A 14,387-nucleotide genomic window follows, 5' to 3' on the forward strand; every position below is an offset into this window, starting at 1 on the left:
AACTCGAGGGGGACAAAATAAAGATATAAAAGACCTATGAATGGGAAAGGAAAAATATAGCTTACTATTTGCAGCAAGAGTAACTGTTTGGTTAAAAAACTTTAAAAATTCCATAGACAAGTTATTAGAATTAATAAGAAAGTTTAGCAAGATTGCTAAAAATAAGATATATCCAATAAAGGATAAATTGCACATTTAAACACCAGCAACAAACAAGTAGAAACATAATTTTTTAAAATATACGTTTATAAAGCTATCAAAAAGGTAGGGCATCCAGGACTAAATCTAATAAAAGTTAAGCAAGACTCTTTGGAAGGAAGTTTGAAAACACTTTAAAAGGCTTTTTAAAAGACCTAAGGAAGGGAGAGGTGTGTCACAATTGTGGCCTGGAAGACTCAATATTCAAATATCAGTTCTCCCTAAACTGACCTACAGATTTAATGTAACCCCAACCAAACTCTTACCATAGTTTTTTTCAAGAAAATGGGTAAGCTGACTCTAAAATGTGTAGGAAAAAAGACAAAGGCCCAAGAGTTGACAAGAAATTTCTGAAAAACAAATAAAAAAAGATGTGCCCTATCAGATGTCAAGACTTATTACAAAGCTGTAGTGATGCAGACAGCACGGCACTGGTGTCGGGTCAGACAGAACAACGGGATAAGGGGGACCCCAGAGCAGGTGAGTGCACACAGGAGGGCACTGGGCACCCATCCCCCCAGGTCACTGGACAGAGTAGGGGACCCCAGAGCAGGTGAGGGCACACAGGTGGGCACTGGGCACCCATCCCCCCAGGTCACTGGACAGAGTAGGGGACCCCAGAGCAGATGAGTGCACACACGTGGGCACTGGGCACCCATCCCCCCAGGTCACTGGACACAGTACACGGTGCTCAGACAACTTGCTCATCCACCAGGAAGAAGGGAAACGGCATTTCCACTTCACACCAAACACAAAGAGCAGTTCCAACTTGATTAAAGACCTAAAGATAAGGGAAAGACACTAAAACTTTCAGGAAAAAACAGAAGAATCTCTTTATGACTTCGAGGGAAACAAAGGTTTTTAAAAATAGGATATTTAAAGCATTCACTAGGACGAAAAGATTGCTGGATTCAACAAAATTAAAATGAAGTTAAACCCATCAAAAGATTCCATAAAGAAAGTGAAAAGACAAGCTGTAAACTGAGAGCAGACATGCAGCTGACAAAGGATTATTATTCCAACATGTCAAGAAATCTGAGAAATCAATAGAGAAAGGCAAACGTCACACAGGAAAATGAGAAGAGAAACAGGCATGCGAGAGGAAACAAAGATGAACAATGAAAACATAAAAAGATGTTCAACCTAGACGTCCTCTACTAGGGGGGTACTGCTGGCAGCTGAGGTCCTCGCAGCATTCCATTTCACAGCCACAAAACTGGCAAAATTACAACTTCTGACAGCATCAGACATCGATGAGGATGAGGTGCGAGGGGAACCACTGCCGAAAAGGGTCAGTAAGCATGAACGTTCTGGACGGCAGCCTGGAGAGGGAAGCGGGTCGGAGGAAGACAATCTCCCCGTGATCTCATTTTGGGTGGAATCTTAAGAAAAAAACAAAAAAACTGAAGAGACTGGTGGTTGCCAGAGGTGGCGGGTAAAGTGTACCCACGTCCAGTCATAAGGTGGAAGAGTCTGGGCATGTCATGTACAGCATGGTGACCACAGTTAACAGTACTACATTGTGTGTCTGGAAGCTGCTAAAAGAGCAGATCTTAAAAGTTCTCTTCACAAGAAAAAAATCTAACTATGTGAGGTGATGGATGTAACTAAAATTACTGTGATCCTTTCACAATATGCACACATAGCAAATTAAGTTACATACCTGAAACTAACACAGTATGCCAAACATACCTCAATTAAAAAAAACAACATGGCATCACCTCATAAACTTGAAGACGCACACACCTCACAAACCCAGCAATTCCAACCATGCACATGAATGAGGAGAAAAGTAAAAAAAATGTTCACAGCAGATACACATGAACTGGTAAAAACCTGGAGGAACCCATTTCAATGACAAAAGAATGAGTACATAAATTACAGAATATTATGCTGAACTGAAAGTAAATATACTGCATCTACGTGCAACACTGATGAATCTTAGGCATACCAGGATTATAAAAAGAATCACAGGGCTTCCCTGGTGGCGCAGCGGTTGAGAATCTGCCTGCCAATGCAGGGGACACGGGTTCGAGCCCTGGTCTGGGAAGATCCCACGTGCCGCGGAGCAACTGGGCCCGTGAGCTACAACTACTGAGCCTGTGCGTCTGGAGCCTGTGCTCCACAACAAGAGAGGTCGCGATAGTGAGAGGCCCGCACACCGCGATGAAGAGTGGCCCCCGCTTGCCCCAACTAGAGAAAGCCCTCGCACAGAAACGAAGACCCAACACAGCCAAAAATAAATGAAAAACAAAAACAAAAACAATCACAGAAGGTTAGAAACCGTGTAATACCATATTTTTTTAAAACTCAAATACAAAACTAAACACTATGTTGCTGAGGAATAAATAACGTATGTGTAAAAACTATTTTTAATCAAAAAACTAATAGGAATTCAAGACTGTCCTTACCTCCAGAGAGGAGCATTTGGTAACACTTTACTTTTTGAGTTGGGTGCTGGTTTCCTAGATGTGCATTCTACAGTATGATTTTGCAACATTAAGCATTAAATAAAAACATACTACTTTCAGAGGCATCTTCTTTCCGATCATTTTTGAGATGAATCTACGGGGCTGAAATCAGCTTTATTTGATTCCCATCCACTGTTCCCAGTAATACTGTTTTCTGGAATGACACAGCAGATAACATTTTCTTCCTCTACATGGTATCCTTCAAATATTACGGCAGACTGCAGCTTCTTTTTCTGGTCTAAAACCATATTCTTACAACATTCCTAAGAGGAAGGGGTTCCCAACTTTACATGATGTGGCAGCCTCTTCTCAGGGTGCTTTCTAGATCACCGATGTCACAGTCATCCCACAAGGAACAAGAGTCCCCGTAGCCTGAAATGCCCTGGGCTTGGCAGCCCTGCTCCATGTGGTGCGCTGAGGGCAGAGGCGTGTTGGCGGGGAGGGGGGACAAGGCAGGAGGAGGGGGGTTGGAAACTGAGGACCGAGGACAAAGGGGACGGACGACGCAGACCCTGCGAAGGGAGACAGGGCGTGTGCTCCTGGGATCCAGGAAGAAATATACCTGTGGTCTTCATCCCCGGTTCCTGGCACAGGGCTTCCAAAACCCTCGGAACTTCCTGAGGGGAGGAGTGAGAGAAGCATCTTTGTTACTCATCACGCCCCTTCCAACCGCACAGGAGTTTATGCTGCGTGATGACCAGACTGTAGCCGTGACACAAGCCGCTCCATCTTGAGCAGTACCGAATCTCTGGCTAGCACGATTCTAAGAACTGGCCTCAAGAGAATAGGATTAACACTATTTCTCATAATAGTCTGTATCTTTGTGGGCATCAAAATAACCGTAGCTTGCTCTGCCCGTACATGTAAGCAGACAACACTGTCAGCAAAGAGATGGTACAGACCCATCTTCTGCTCCGAGAATACAGCGCCCTGTGTCAGCATGAAGCAGTTACAGAAGACGGACCTTAGCCCATAATCCCGCAGAAATGGAGTGATGTCTGACAGTGGGGATTTGTAAGCAGCTTTTTGCAGGCCGCTCCTCGTAGGAAAGAGCTCTCTGCAGGAGGTCCTTTTTGTCTTGTCACTTTAGCAAAGCTATATTTTAACTAACCTCCAGCCCAAGCACACCTTTCAAATCTTTTGATCGCATGATACTTTTTGCCTAACCTGTTGGTTCTTTCCTTAAAGTAGTAGAAATGAAGAGTAAGTAATTAACAGATGACCAGCCCTCTCCCCCAGCTCCCCGGGGGTTCAGTAATCGCGTGAGCAGACTGTGTGAGTAAGACCGCACCTAAGGAAAGACCACAAGGAGTCGACTCGGCTGCGCGCAGTAGGGGACAGTGACGGCTCTGACCTCAGTGATTAACGGAGACCACTTCCCCTTTCCCTTTAAAAACCTTCACGGTTGAGCAGAATCTTCAGAATTGGTTCCGGGACACGAGTCCGCTTTCTCCCCAGGTCGCCGGCCTAGTGAATAAAGCAAACTTTCTGCTCCTACCAGCACTCCTCTCTTAAGTATTGGCTTTTTGAGCGGTGAGTGGCCAAACCTGAGTTTGGTAACAACGGTAGCTGAAAGGTGGAAGCAACCCAAGTGTCCATCAACGGATGAATGGCTGAACAAAATGTGGTCCATCCACACAAAGAAAATCACTCAGCCTTAGAAAGAAATTCTGACACAGGCTACACCTGGATGAACCTTGAAAACATCATGCTAAATGAAATAAACCAGCCACAGAAGGATAAATACAGTATAATTCCACTTATGTGAGGTCCCTAGAATAGTGAAATTCATGGAAACAGAGCAGAGTGCTGGCTGACGGGCTGGGGGAGGGGAAACGAGGCGCTCGTGTCTAATGGGGACAGAGCGCCAGTTGTGCAGGACGAACAGCGTTCTGGGGACGGCGGTGGTGAGGGAAGCAGAGCAACGACAATGCACTTAACACCCCTGAACAGCCACTGAAACACGGTGAAGCTGGCACGTTGTACGTTATATGTATTTTACGACGACTAAAAAAGGAGGTGTGTATGAAAATGTTCAAGGGAGGACAAAGCCCGTGCTTCCAGAAGTGTGGAACCGCTGGAAGCAACTGGAAGGGTTAGGCTGAAGGCCAGAACCAACGAGCATGGAGAAGAAAGACAACACCCCCTTTCCTCAGATCCCACAGGTCCTGCGAAGCAGCCTAAGGTCAACCGAGGTTTGGGAGGAACTCCCCGAGACCGCTGATTCACATCAAGTTCACCACGTCTAAAAACCTGGATGTTTCCACGGGACCTGCTACCAAGTCTGTATTTCTGCTGTACTTGTGCTACTGATTTTAAGATTGATTTACAACTAATTCTGCTTCAGCTTTGATGCTGTAGCTTGTCAAGACGGTTTGAACCTCGAATGAGCACCTCTGGTATTTGTTTCCTGACAGCTGTATGGCACCTGCAGATCTGAGAGGCATACTTCTGATTCTGTGACCACAAGGAATCCACTGGCTCTGGGACGCTCAGGTTCAGATAAAGTACTTTTTAGGTGTTCGTAAGTCACCAATACCTTCTCCCTAGGCGGACGGCTCTCTGGAATAGACCACGTGACGGGGAAAATTCCTTCCCTGATGTGCAGCAGGCCAGGAAATGAAGCAGAAAGGTGCACCCTGCTACTCCTCTTCTGCTGTCCCTCTCTAACGTCATTTCTTCACAGAGTTAGATTCGAGGGGATTAGCTCCTGCCCTGAGGCTAGAACTGCCCTTACAGTGAAAGCGTCCAGCCAGCTGGTGTTGGATCAGCGACAAGAAGAGGCGAGTCCGCTGCGAGGCTCGAGGGGCCCCGTGCCTCTGGCGCCCTCTCCAGACTCCACGGTCCCAGAACGGTTCCTGCTTTGGAGGCTGCGTCTGCAGTCCCTTCAGCCCACTGGACGCGCCTCCTGAGTCCGAAGCGGGAGTTAATCCGCAGCAGCTCGCTGCTTGCTTCCCATCTCATCTCGTCTGAAGTGGAGTTTTGGGCTTAATATTCTTTTCTTGAAACGATCTTGTTCAAAAATGGTTCCTCTGACTGAAGAATTCAGTAATAAAACAGGAATTGTCTTTTTTGGGGACATTACACCACCCTCCCAGCAGTGGTCCTAGCCCTTCCTGGCTCTTCTCATTGCTCTGGAAACAGACGACAATATTTTTAAACTGGCCTCAGTATCGTGGTGCGTTTCAGCCCAGCACTCGGGTCCGACGCCGACAGGGTCTCGCCACCGTCTGGCAGGCGCCCCGCTCCACGCGCCCTCGGGAACCCGAGCCCCCCGGCAGCCCCTCTCACGGGCCGCTTCTAACCTCCCCACACGCCGCCCGCCACCTCCCCACCACTCGGCCCCACACGCCCGCGTGTCCACTTGACTCTGGGTTTCAGGCCGGCGCCGCGAGCCGCCGCGTGGGCAGCAACGCTGTGCAGCGGACATCCAAGGCGAGACCCGTCCTCCTCCCGGACTCCCTGCTCCCGGACCCTCCCCGCCATGTGACCAGCCGCAGGCCCTTCCCGCCAAGCCTCCAACGGCTGCTCGTCTCCCGGCCCCGCTGCCAGCACCTTGGCTCTGGCCCTCGTCACCGCTGACCGCAGCAAAGGACGGACGAGCCCTCGGGTCCAAAGGTGGACTCCAGGGAGGCTGCCGGCTGGAGGCTAATGAGAAGGGGGGCTGGGGCAGGGTCACAGGAGGGACTCGGCCCCGAGGGGAAGCCCGGGACACAGGAGAACCCCCCTCGTCACCAGGCGGGCGAGCGGAGGGGCCAGGACTCCCGGGGTGTGGGCAAGGCGGGTGCACAGGCAGATGGGGTGCAGGTTCTGAACGCGAGGACATTCCCGCGCTCGTCCCTGTCCGTCCCCCACCCCCCCTCGCTGACCCTGCCACACGCGCCGTCCTGCCTGTCTCGGGGTCTCTGAGCCCCGGGGACTGTCCCTCGGCTGGAGTCGCCTTGCCCTCAGCCCTGCTCTGCGCCCCCCGAGACGCGAGGCCACGAGTGCAGGGGTGCTGTCGCGCTTACTCCCGGCTGCTTCTCAGGCGCTGAGAACGGAGCCCGTTTCCTGACGGAAGGCCTCACCTACGGCCTCAGTGTGTCCTCAGTAAACGTCCTGCAACGAGACGGATGAGGGCTGCTGCGAGCTCACTGGCAAGTTGCCACCCGACGTACTTTTTCACGAGCCGGTTCCTCCAGGAGCTCCTGGTGAAGCCCGTCCCGAGGCCCCAGCAGAGGGCCGGCTCCCCGCCAGCCTGCGCCCTGTGCCCGAGCACGTCCGTGCCCTCGAGGATGGGCACGGGGCGGTTACGGGAGCAGGAGCTGCGCCAGGCCACCCGCCTCCTTCCCAGACCCCAAAGCGTGGAGCCGGGGGGACCAGGCTGTTGCCTGATGGGCTGTGTGCTTCTATGTCGTCGGCTAAGTGGACATAATCCCCAGAGCAACTCTGCACGTTGATGGGCAGGTAGCTGACTGGATCACAGATATTTCAAGTCTGTCCTCTTAACCACAGAAACAGATTATGATGGAGACTAACTCAGATTAGTTCTCCAGGAACTCACCCATTATTCTACAGTTGACAGTAATAGTTAAAGTCAAGTCCAAAAAATAGAAATCGCCAATTCACATTATGCATCCAGAGATACAACCGGAAAGAGAGTCACAAATAAAGGTGGGTTTTGGCCCTTCTTTTTCTGATTCCATTCAGTCCTTCCTTTAATTTCTTTTAGGGCTTTTTTTGTGTTAGGCACAATTCTAAATGCTGAAGATTAAAAGATGAATATAATTGTACACACAGGCACTCAGCGAGGTACAGTTTAAGGAAGAAACACACTACCTAATGTAACAGTGTATCACCAAAATTCTGAGAGAAGAATACATTTTCCATGGGACACGCAGACAGTAAACATACAATGTTGACAGTTAGATTAGAGCTAACTTACCGTAAAGTATCGCTCACTTAATCCTACCTTACAGAACTTAAAAACCTTTAACATTACAAGGCACTATTTAAACCTAAACCTCAAAATTAAGGAATTTTCAGACTTGGCATCATGTAGATGCTACCTAAACACATCGGGGAGATATGGCATCATAGTTTACCAAACAACACACACATTCAGACCTAGAGAATATTCAGAAGCATAAAGGGTAGAGGAAAGAGCAAAGGCTTTTTTGAGGTGAGACAGGCTTTGAGGCTTGTTTCCCCCTCTGGAAACAGGACACAGCACCTTCCTCAGGGGGCAGCTCTGGGGACTAGACGGGACATTACTGGGCATATAATAAAGGGCAGCTACTTGTTGCCCACACATGACTGTAGCTACAGCTGAAGAAAGGGAATCAGGAGATGGTAGAAGGATTCTGGTTCGGAGAAGGTTCTGAAAAAGCAGTAAGAGTACCACGCTACCCCGCAGGTCACAAAAGCCACCCCCGTGCCCCAGAGGATGGTACAGAAAGTCAATGCTCCCTACCTGCCCCGTCTGATAATGTCGGGCAAACTGGTGAACCACTCGGTAATCATTTGCAAAGTACTCCATCAGAATAGAAGGGACCTCGGCAAAGTCAGTGGGGCACCTGGTCCCTAAAATGGGGGAGAAAGAAAAAAGTTGGCATGAATCACATCAACACAATCATCCTACTACACTCTTTTAAAATTTTTTATTTGTACTTCTGATGAACTATGATAATCTTTAATTCATTAAGTCAGTATTTTACTTCTATAAAATTATTGCACATATTCACAGAATAGTTTGTAATCATCTCATATATTTTCCCACGTATCAGAAGTAAAACAAAGTATTTGCACAGCTGGATAGAACACCTTGTAAAGCAACGGCTCACACCCTCTACAAACAAAACTGTCTTCAGCTATGCTGGGCTATACCTGAAACACACATTACAACATTCTTACTTAATTAACACAGCAATTGAATTTAATTCATGAATTCCATCACCAAGCGCCCGTATCCTTCATTTGTTTTAAAAGTACTTTATCTGTTGATTGCTTCTGGTAACAAGGTCAATCCTCAATACAGAAAAGCAACATTTCAAACTCAAAATTATTTAAAGAACAAATCCTGTAAGCACGTCTTGGCGACACTTTATGATTCTGTCCGGCCCATCTACCGCCGTCTTTTCAAATATCTCCTCCTCCCCCAAAATACTGTGTGTAAAGTTAGTTACTAAATACTGAAGACCAACACTTGCCCAGGTGGTCTAAGGCTGACTGACCCTGTCTGACCGCAAGCTTAAGACTCAGAGAGGATAAGGAGGAGGGAAGCCTGGGACGTCACCCGACACAGCAACCCGACGGCAGGGGGACCACAGCTTTTACACAGGGGAAAGCAAAGGAGAAATACAAAGTACCTGGTCATACCTTTTCAACATGCCTTGAGGTTTTCTAACTGGTTTTGGATAAAAAGAGGCAACGGTTCATTGACTTATTCACTTGCTAAGTCTGTGTTCCTGCTAAGGAGATACACTTATTCATACACACGGCCACAGACTGAAATTCCACACAATATACAACAAAATGTAAAATGGTACAAACTGAAAAGACAGGCAACTGAGACATTCCTTGGTGAGAACTGTTGTCAAGGATGGAAAAAAATGTAACGGAGATCGGGTAGCATCACAGTTGGAAGGACAAGATGAGGCCATCTGCGATAAATGACCACAGATTTTCTAAATGAAAAGCTTTTTTCCGATTTAGAATGAAACGTACACGTCTGAAGCCCCCTCTTCTTGGCTCACCAGCGACATGCTGATAGCGAGTCCGTCCCAGCATGGAATGCACGGCGTGCCCCATCTCATGGAAAAGGTTTTCCGTCGTCCCCGGAGTTAATAACGTCGGCAAGTTCTTCGAGGGGTGGGGAAGATTCAGCATAAGAACGACAATGGGGAGCTGATAGTCGCCGTCTTCCTTTAATCGGCCTCCACGGATGGTAAAATGGCAGTCCTTTAAGAAAACACGGCAAGTGAGGAGAGGCTGAGGGAACCCCAAGCGTAATATAAAGTTGTATCAAAATGTGTGAGTACAAATTTTACCTTAATTCCATTCTTCTATTTATTTAGTTACAGACACTTTTATCCCAATACTTTTTATTTTGCTAACATATTAATTTTTTTAAAACACTAATAATACATTGAGCTTGTGCTGATGAACTCATTCCTTCGCTCCAAAAGTATGTGTTGAGTGATGCTATACCAGATACCGGAGACAGAGTCACCACTAAGCTTAGCCCTACGCCCTCAAAGTGCTCATGGCAGGTAGGAAGGGACAGCCGTGGACCACGGTGGGGCACTGATGTTAACGGAGCCCCTTCTGTGTCAGGCGAGGAACCAGGTGTCACTTTCCACACCACCGTCTCCATCACTTGGAGGTGGCGAGCTCTCAACTGTCGCAAAGCAAGGAACCTGGAGTATCTTTCTCAGTTCGCATGCACTTCATCACTTACTCTTCACAATGAGTCTATAAGGCAGGTATTTCATTTTTCAGATGAGAAAACAGAGTCTTGGAAATACTAAGTCACGTGTCCAAGGGCACACAGCTAGGGCTGCGGCATCTCAAACCTGAACCACCCAGGCTGGCAACTAGGAGCTGGGGCTCAGATCACTAACCCGGATTCTCCAGCCTTTCAAGCAGAGAGAAGGAACAGAGGACGCAGAGGTCAACGACCCAGACTCTGGTCCCACCGTCCAGATCTACCAGCCAAATCACCTTGGAAACTGGTTCACCTCCACCAGACTCACCTCCACCCTGTCAAACGCCAGAGCAGCTGCCCAGATTCATAAGCTCAATGTCTGCTAAAACTGCTTTGGAAATTGTGAAATCACTATTTAAATATAAGGTACCATTATTTCTGTTGTAACTTAATAACCCGAATTCTTGACAATTCCAATCAAACTGCCCAAAATTGCTTGAAGCTGATCGACCAGGAAACCTGGTTTGCAGCTCGAGGAGCTGAACCTCACTTTTTTGTGTAAGGAGTGAACTGGTGGTTGATAGGGTCTCCACAGGGACACATCTTGTGCAATTTGAAACTAGGTCCACGTCAAGTATGGAAAGTGGCTGAGAGCTGGGGCTCTAGTCAGAAAGTCTGGGTTCAAACCCTAGTGCTTCTAACTGTGTGACTCTGGGCAAGGAGGAACCTTACCTCTCTGACCTCAGCTTCCTCACAATGTCAGTGTCCAGTTCAAAAGGCTGACGTGAACTTTCAAAGGTGTGACATGGAAAAGGGCTCAGAGCGCTGGCGGGCACACAGAAGGGCTGGTAAAACGTCAGCTCTCATCATCACCAGCGTTACCATGACCCAGATAAAAATGACACATACAGATTTATGCAATTACCTTCCTAAGTTTTATTAGCTTTAAATTCTATCCTAGTTTCAAATTTATATATTTAGCCACCATCAGTAATGCCTTTTTTTTTTTTTTTTTTTAAAGATTTTTTTGATGTGGACCATTTTTAAAGTCTTTACGGAATTTGTTAACAATACTGCTTCTGTTTTATGTTTTGGTTTTTTGGCCACAAGGCATGTGGGATCTTAGCTCCCCGAACAGGGATCGAACCCGCAACCCTCTGCATTGGAAGGCGAAGTCTTAACCACTGGACTGCCAGGGAATTCCCCAGTAATGCCTTTTAAATATTAGGAACTACAAAAGTGAGGTATAAAGTTCACATCAATACAAATTAACTGCTGATTACTTTAGAGAGACCATTTTGTAAACAAAGCATCACCTGGTGAGGTTTGTCTGCTCGCTGAAAAAAATCACAGTAAATGTACCCCAACAGTCCTTCAGATTCATGAACCACAGCCTAGGGGGAAAAAAAAATGAATTTAGTGGAGAATGAGGCCTTTAGAAACTCTAAAAGAAGAAACACATTCCTAGCACAAGAACCTGTTCACAAAACACCAGAGCCACAAATATAGACGTTTCATTACTTCCTACGTCTCATGTGACCTCGAGGTGGCTTCCCCTTTGCCCTCAACCTCTTCTCCTGCATCTCCAGGACAACTACGATTTGGGAATCTGTCGGAAGGGGACACCCTCCTCCGCAAGCCCTGCGTTCTGCCTGGCAGTCCCCAGCGACGCGGCTTGGCCACTGGGCCCACACCACCCGCAAGAGGTGGGAAGGGGTGCTGGCGGGACCATTTTAGCAACAAAATTATAGCTCCTCCAATCTTAGGATGTAAGGATACGCGAGCACACCAACTATAACCCTGGGACATAGGAACAATACGCAGCGTCTGCCTTCAGCTGAAGAGCAGAACGTGATACCACCACTGACGTCCTTCTCCCAAATCAGGCTTCCAAGAGGCCCAGCTCGCAGGAGAGCTGGTCTCCATCTTTGCACAACCTGGGGCCTCTGCCATAAAGAACGGCAACCTCATGCTTCAGGGCTTCCTGCAAGCGTTCATTACTCCAGCAAACGTCTACCAAACATCTACCTGGTGTCAGGGACTGCTCAAGGCTTCTGGGGAACGGCCGTGAACAAAGCCGCAAGGGGCTCCCTCCTGAGCTGGGGAAGCTCTTCATTGCCCGCATCGTGCCCTTTCCCTCTTTTCATGGTGTGTCTGCACATTACCCACCGCTGTCGTTTTGTGAAGCGCACAGAAGGACGCGCAGTGACGACCACGCTCCCCGCTGATCTCCCGACTCCACCACCACCTGCTCTACGATCACGAAGCGCAGCCAAGAGGCCACAAGACGGTTCACGTTTCTCGTGAACCGTGCGCTAAGCACGTGAGCAAAGAGTAAAACAAGAGAACACCACCACCTAAGGGCCCATAAAGCCTCAAGATCTTATCAGGAAAAAACAACGGTAGTCGCAGCTCACGTGAAGCGGGCCCTGACAGAAGGGAGGATCCCAGGCTCGGAGCGACTGTCCAAGGAGTCTCACCAAGAACACAGGCCGCAGGCTAGCATCTGGCGCGAACCTGAGCCCCACGGGCGGGCGGGGAGGGGTAGGAGGTGCCTAAGGGAGCTGGAACTAACAGATGCGACACCTGGCACAGCGGGGACGTGAAGGGCAATGACAAACGTTCGTTTAACCAGGGTTTGTCAACATAAAAGACTCAACCTTCTATTAACTTCCTTAAAAACAAATTTTTTTTTCAGAGAAATAACTCTGCTGTTAAATGTTTACATTAATTTCAGACAACAACTGATGTTTAGAGAAAAGTGTTTCTTTTGTAGCATCAGAAGTGGCGATTTGGATCTTTCATCAAGCAATGACAAGCGCCACCGGGGCAAAGCTAACTTGAGATGAAACTGCTGTTAACTCAGTACCAAACCCGGGAGACAAGGAACGCAGCTTCTTCACTCCAACCGGGACGCTTACCAGCTTCCGAACATCTTCACACCACACCTCTCCCTTTGCAGGCTGCTCCACACACAGCGAAATCCCAAACAGCCTGTTAAACAAGATATTCAGGCCTTCCATGCACGCTCCCAGGGAGAAAAACGGGCAGTATAAACTGGGCTCGCTGTTGTACCTACAGAGGAAAAGAAGCTCAATCACGCTTCCGTTTGCTTCAGTTTCTTGAGGTAAATTCAGCTAACTTTTCATTGACAATTTACGAGCCAAGAAAGGATTGAAAACCTATGGGAGGTTTCTATCTTCTGAGGGACTTTCAGACTCAGTCTTCTTCAGAAGAACAGCAGTCTAATTATAACTGTAGTAAGAGTAATACTAGTTGGAACTATAGTGGTAAAACTCACTCTATGAAATGAGTTATATTCTAAAAAAAATGTCACATGTCACATCCGGTAAAATATTTGTTAATGGAAAAAGCTCCGAAGCTCTGTCATATAAACAATCAGATCTTAATTTATCTTTTTGTTATATATCTTAAATGAAGGATAATATTCTCATAATATTAATCATTCTTCACCCCAAAACAACTTTTTAATGTTTTTTATTCCAACATAAACCAAAATACACCCAGAATGCGTGATGTTAATGTTTCTGAATCATCACGTCAGGCCAAACCTTATGACCACAGCCAGAAAGAAGAGCTCTAGAATGATAGTAGGTACTGAATCTATTTCTACTTCCTGGGAGTAACCAAATATGTACAAACTTATACTTCTTACTAACTGGGGGACCGGATTTAGTGAGTGAGTATAAACTGCACCACAAGTGAGATTTCGGTACAGAATCCACCAACTTAGAACTTCATTTCTGATCACTTTTTCATAAAAGCAGACTCAGTGGAGTAAGAGACTTGAGTGGTCCAGCGCCCTCGCTCACTGATTCGTTCACTCACGCAGCCGTCGACTGGCCCGCTGGGCGCCGGGAATGGAAGGGGGCAGAGAAGGAAGGGCCCAGAGCAGCGGGCACCCAGTAGGCTCGGGGGCCGCCGTGGAGGGAGAGAGGGCAGGGCACGCAGCGTGGGGCGGCGAAGGCTGTGGCTTCCTTGTGCAGCGGAGACGGGAGGGGAGCCCGGGAGAGGCAGGCCACGGTGCCACCAAAGTGCGAAGGCACGAGGCAGCAGAGCCACCGCGGTAACCAGGGGGTTAAACAAGAGCTCAGGACGCAGGTAGATGGGAAAGAGGGGGAGAGACGCTGACACCGTGCGTGGGGGCCAGGGAACCGAGAGCCTGGCCCGCGAGCCTGAGGAGGGGGGACTGTGCACTCAGGCACAGGGTCTCCCAACATTCTGATTGTGCATCCCTCTCAATAAAATAACTGGAGTATTCAACCTTAATATGGGTATGTTTATAAATTATA

General features: G+C 47.9%; 1 protein-coding gene across 4 annotated transcripts in view; it reads right to left on the reverse strand.

Moving 5' to 3' along the window:
- Positions 1-14,387, reverse strand: part of MIPEP (mitochondrial intermediate peptidase) — a 141,135-nt gene that overhangs the window by 81,381 nt on the left and 45,367 nt on the right. For all 4 annotated transcript variants that reach the window (XM_082365049.1, XM_082365051.1, XM_082365050.1 and 1 more), the window contains exons 11-14: positions 12,996-13,149; positions 11,391-11,468; positions 9,404-9,608; positions 8,122-8,231 (exon numbers count right to left, since the gene is read on the reverse strand). In XM_082365049.1, the coding sequence (XP_082221175.1) occupies positions 8,122-8,231; positions 9,404-9,608; positions 11,391-11,468; positions 12,996-13,149 (547 nt within the window). The remainder of the gene's footprint in view (positions 1-8,121; positions 8,232-9,403; positions 9,609-11,390; positions 11,469-12,995; positions 13,150-14,387) is intronic.

The sequence above is a fragment of the Balaenoptera borealis genome (genome assembly GCF_965194805.1).
Source record: "Balaenoptera borealis genome assembly, chromosome: 18".
Classification (NCBI taxonomy): domain Eukaryota; kingdom Metazoa; phylum Chordata; class Mammalia; order Artiodactyla; family Balaenopteridae; genus Balaenoptera; species Balaenoptera borealis.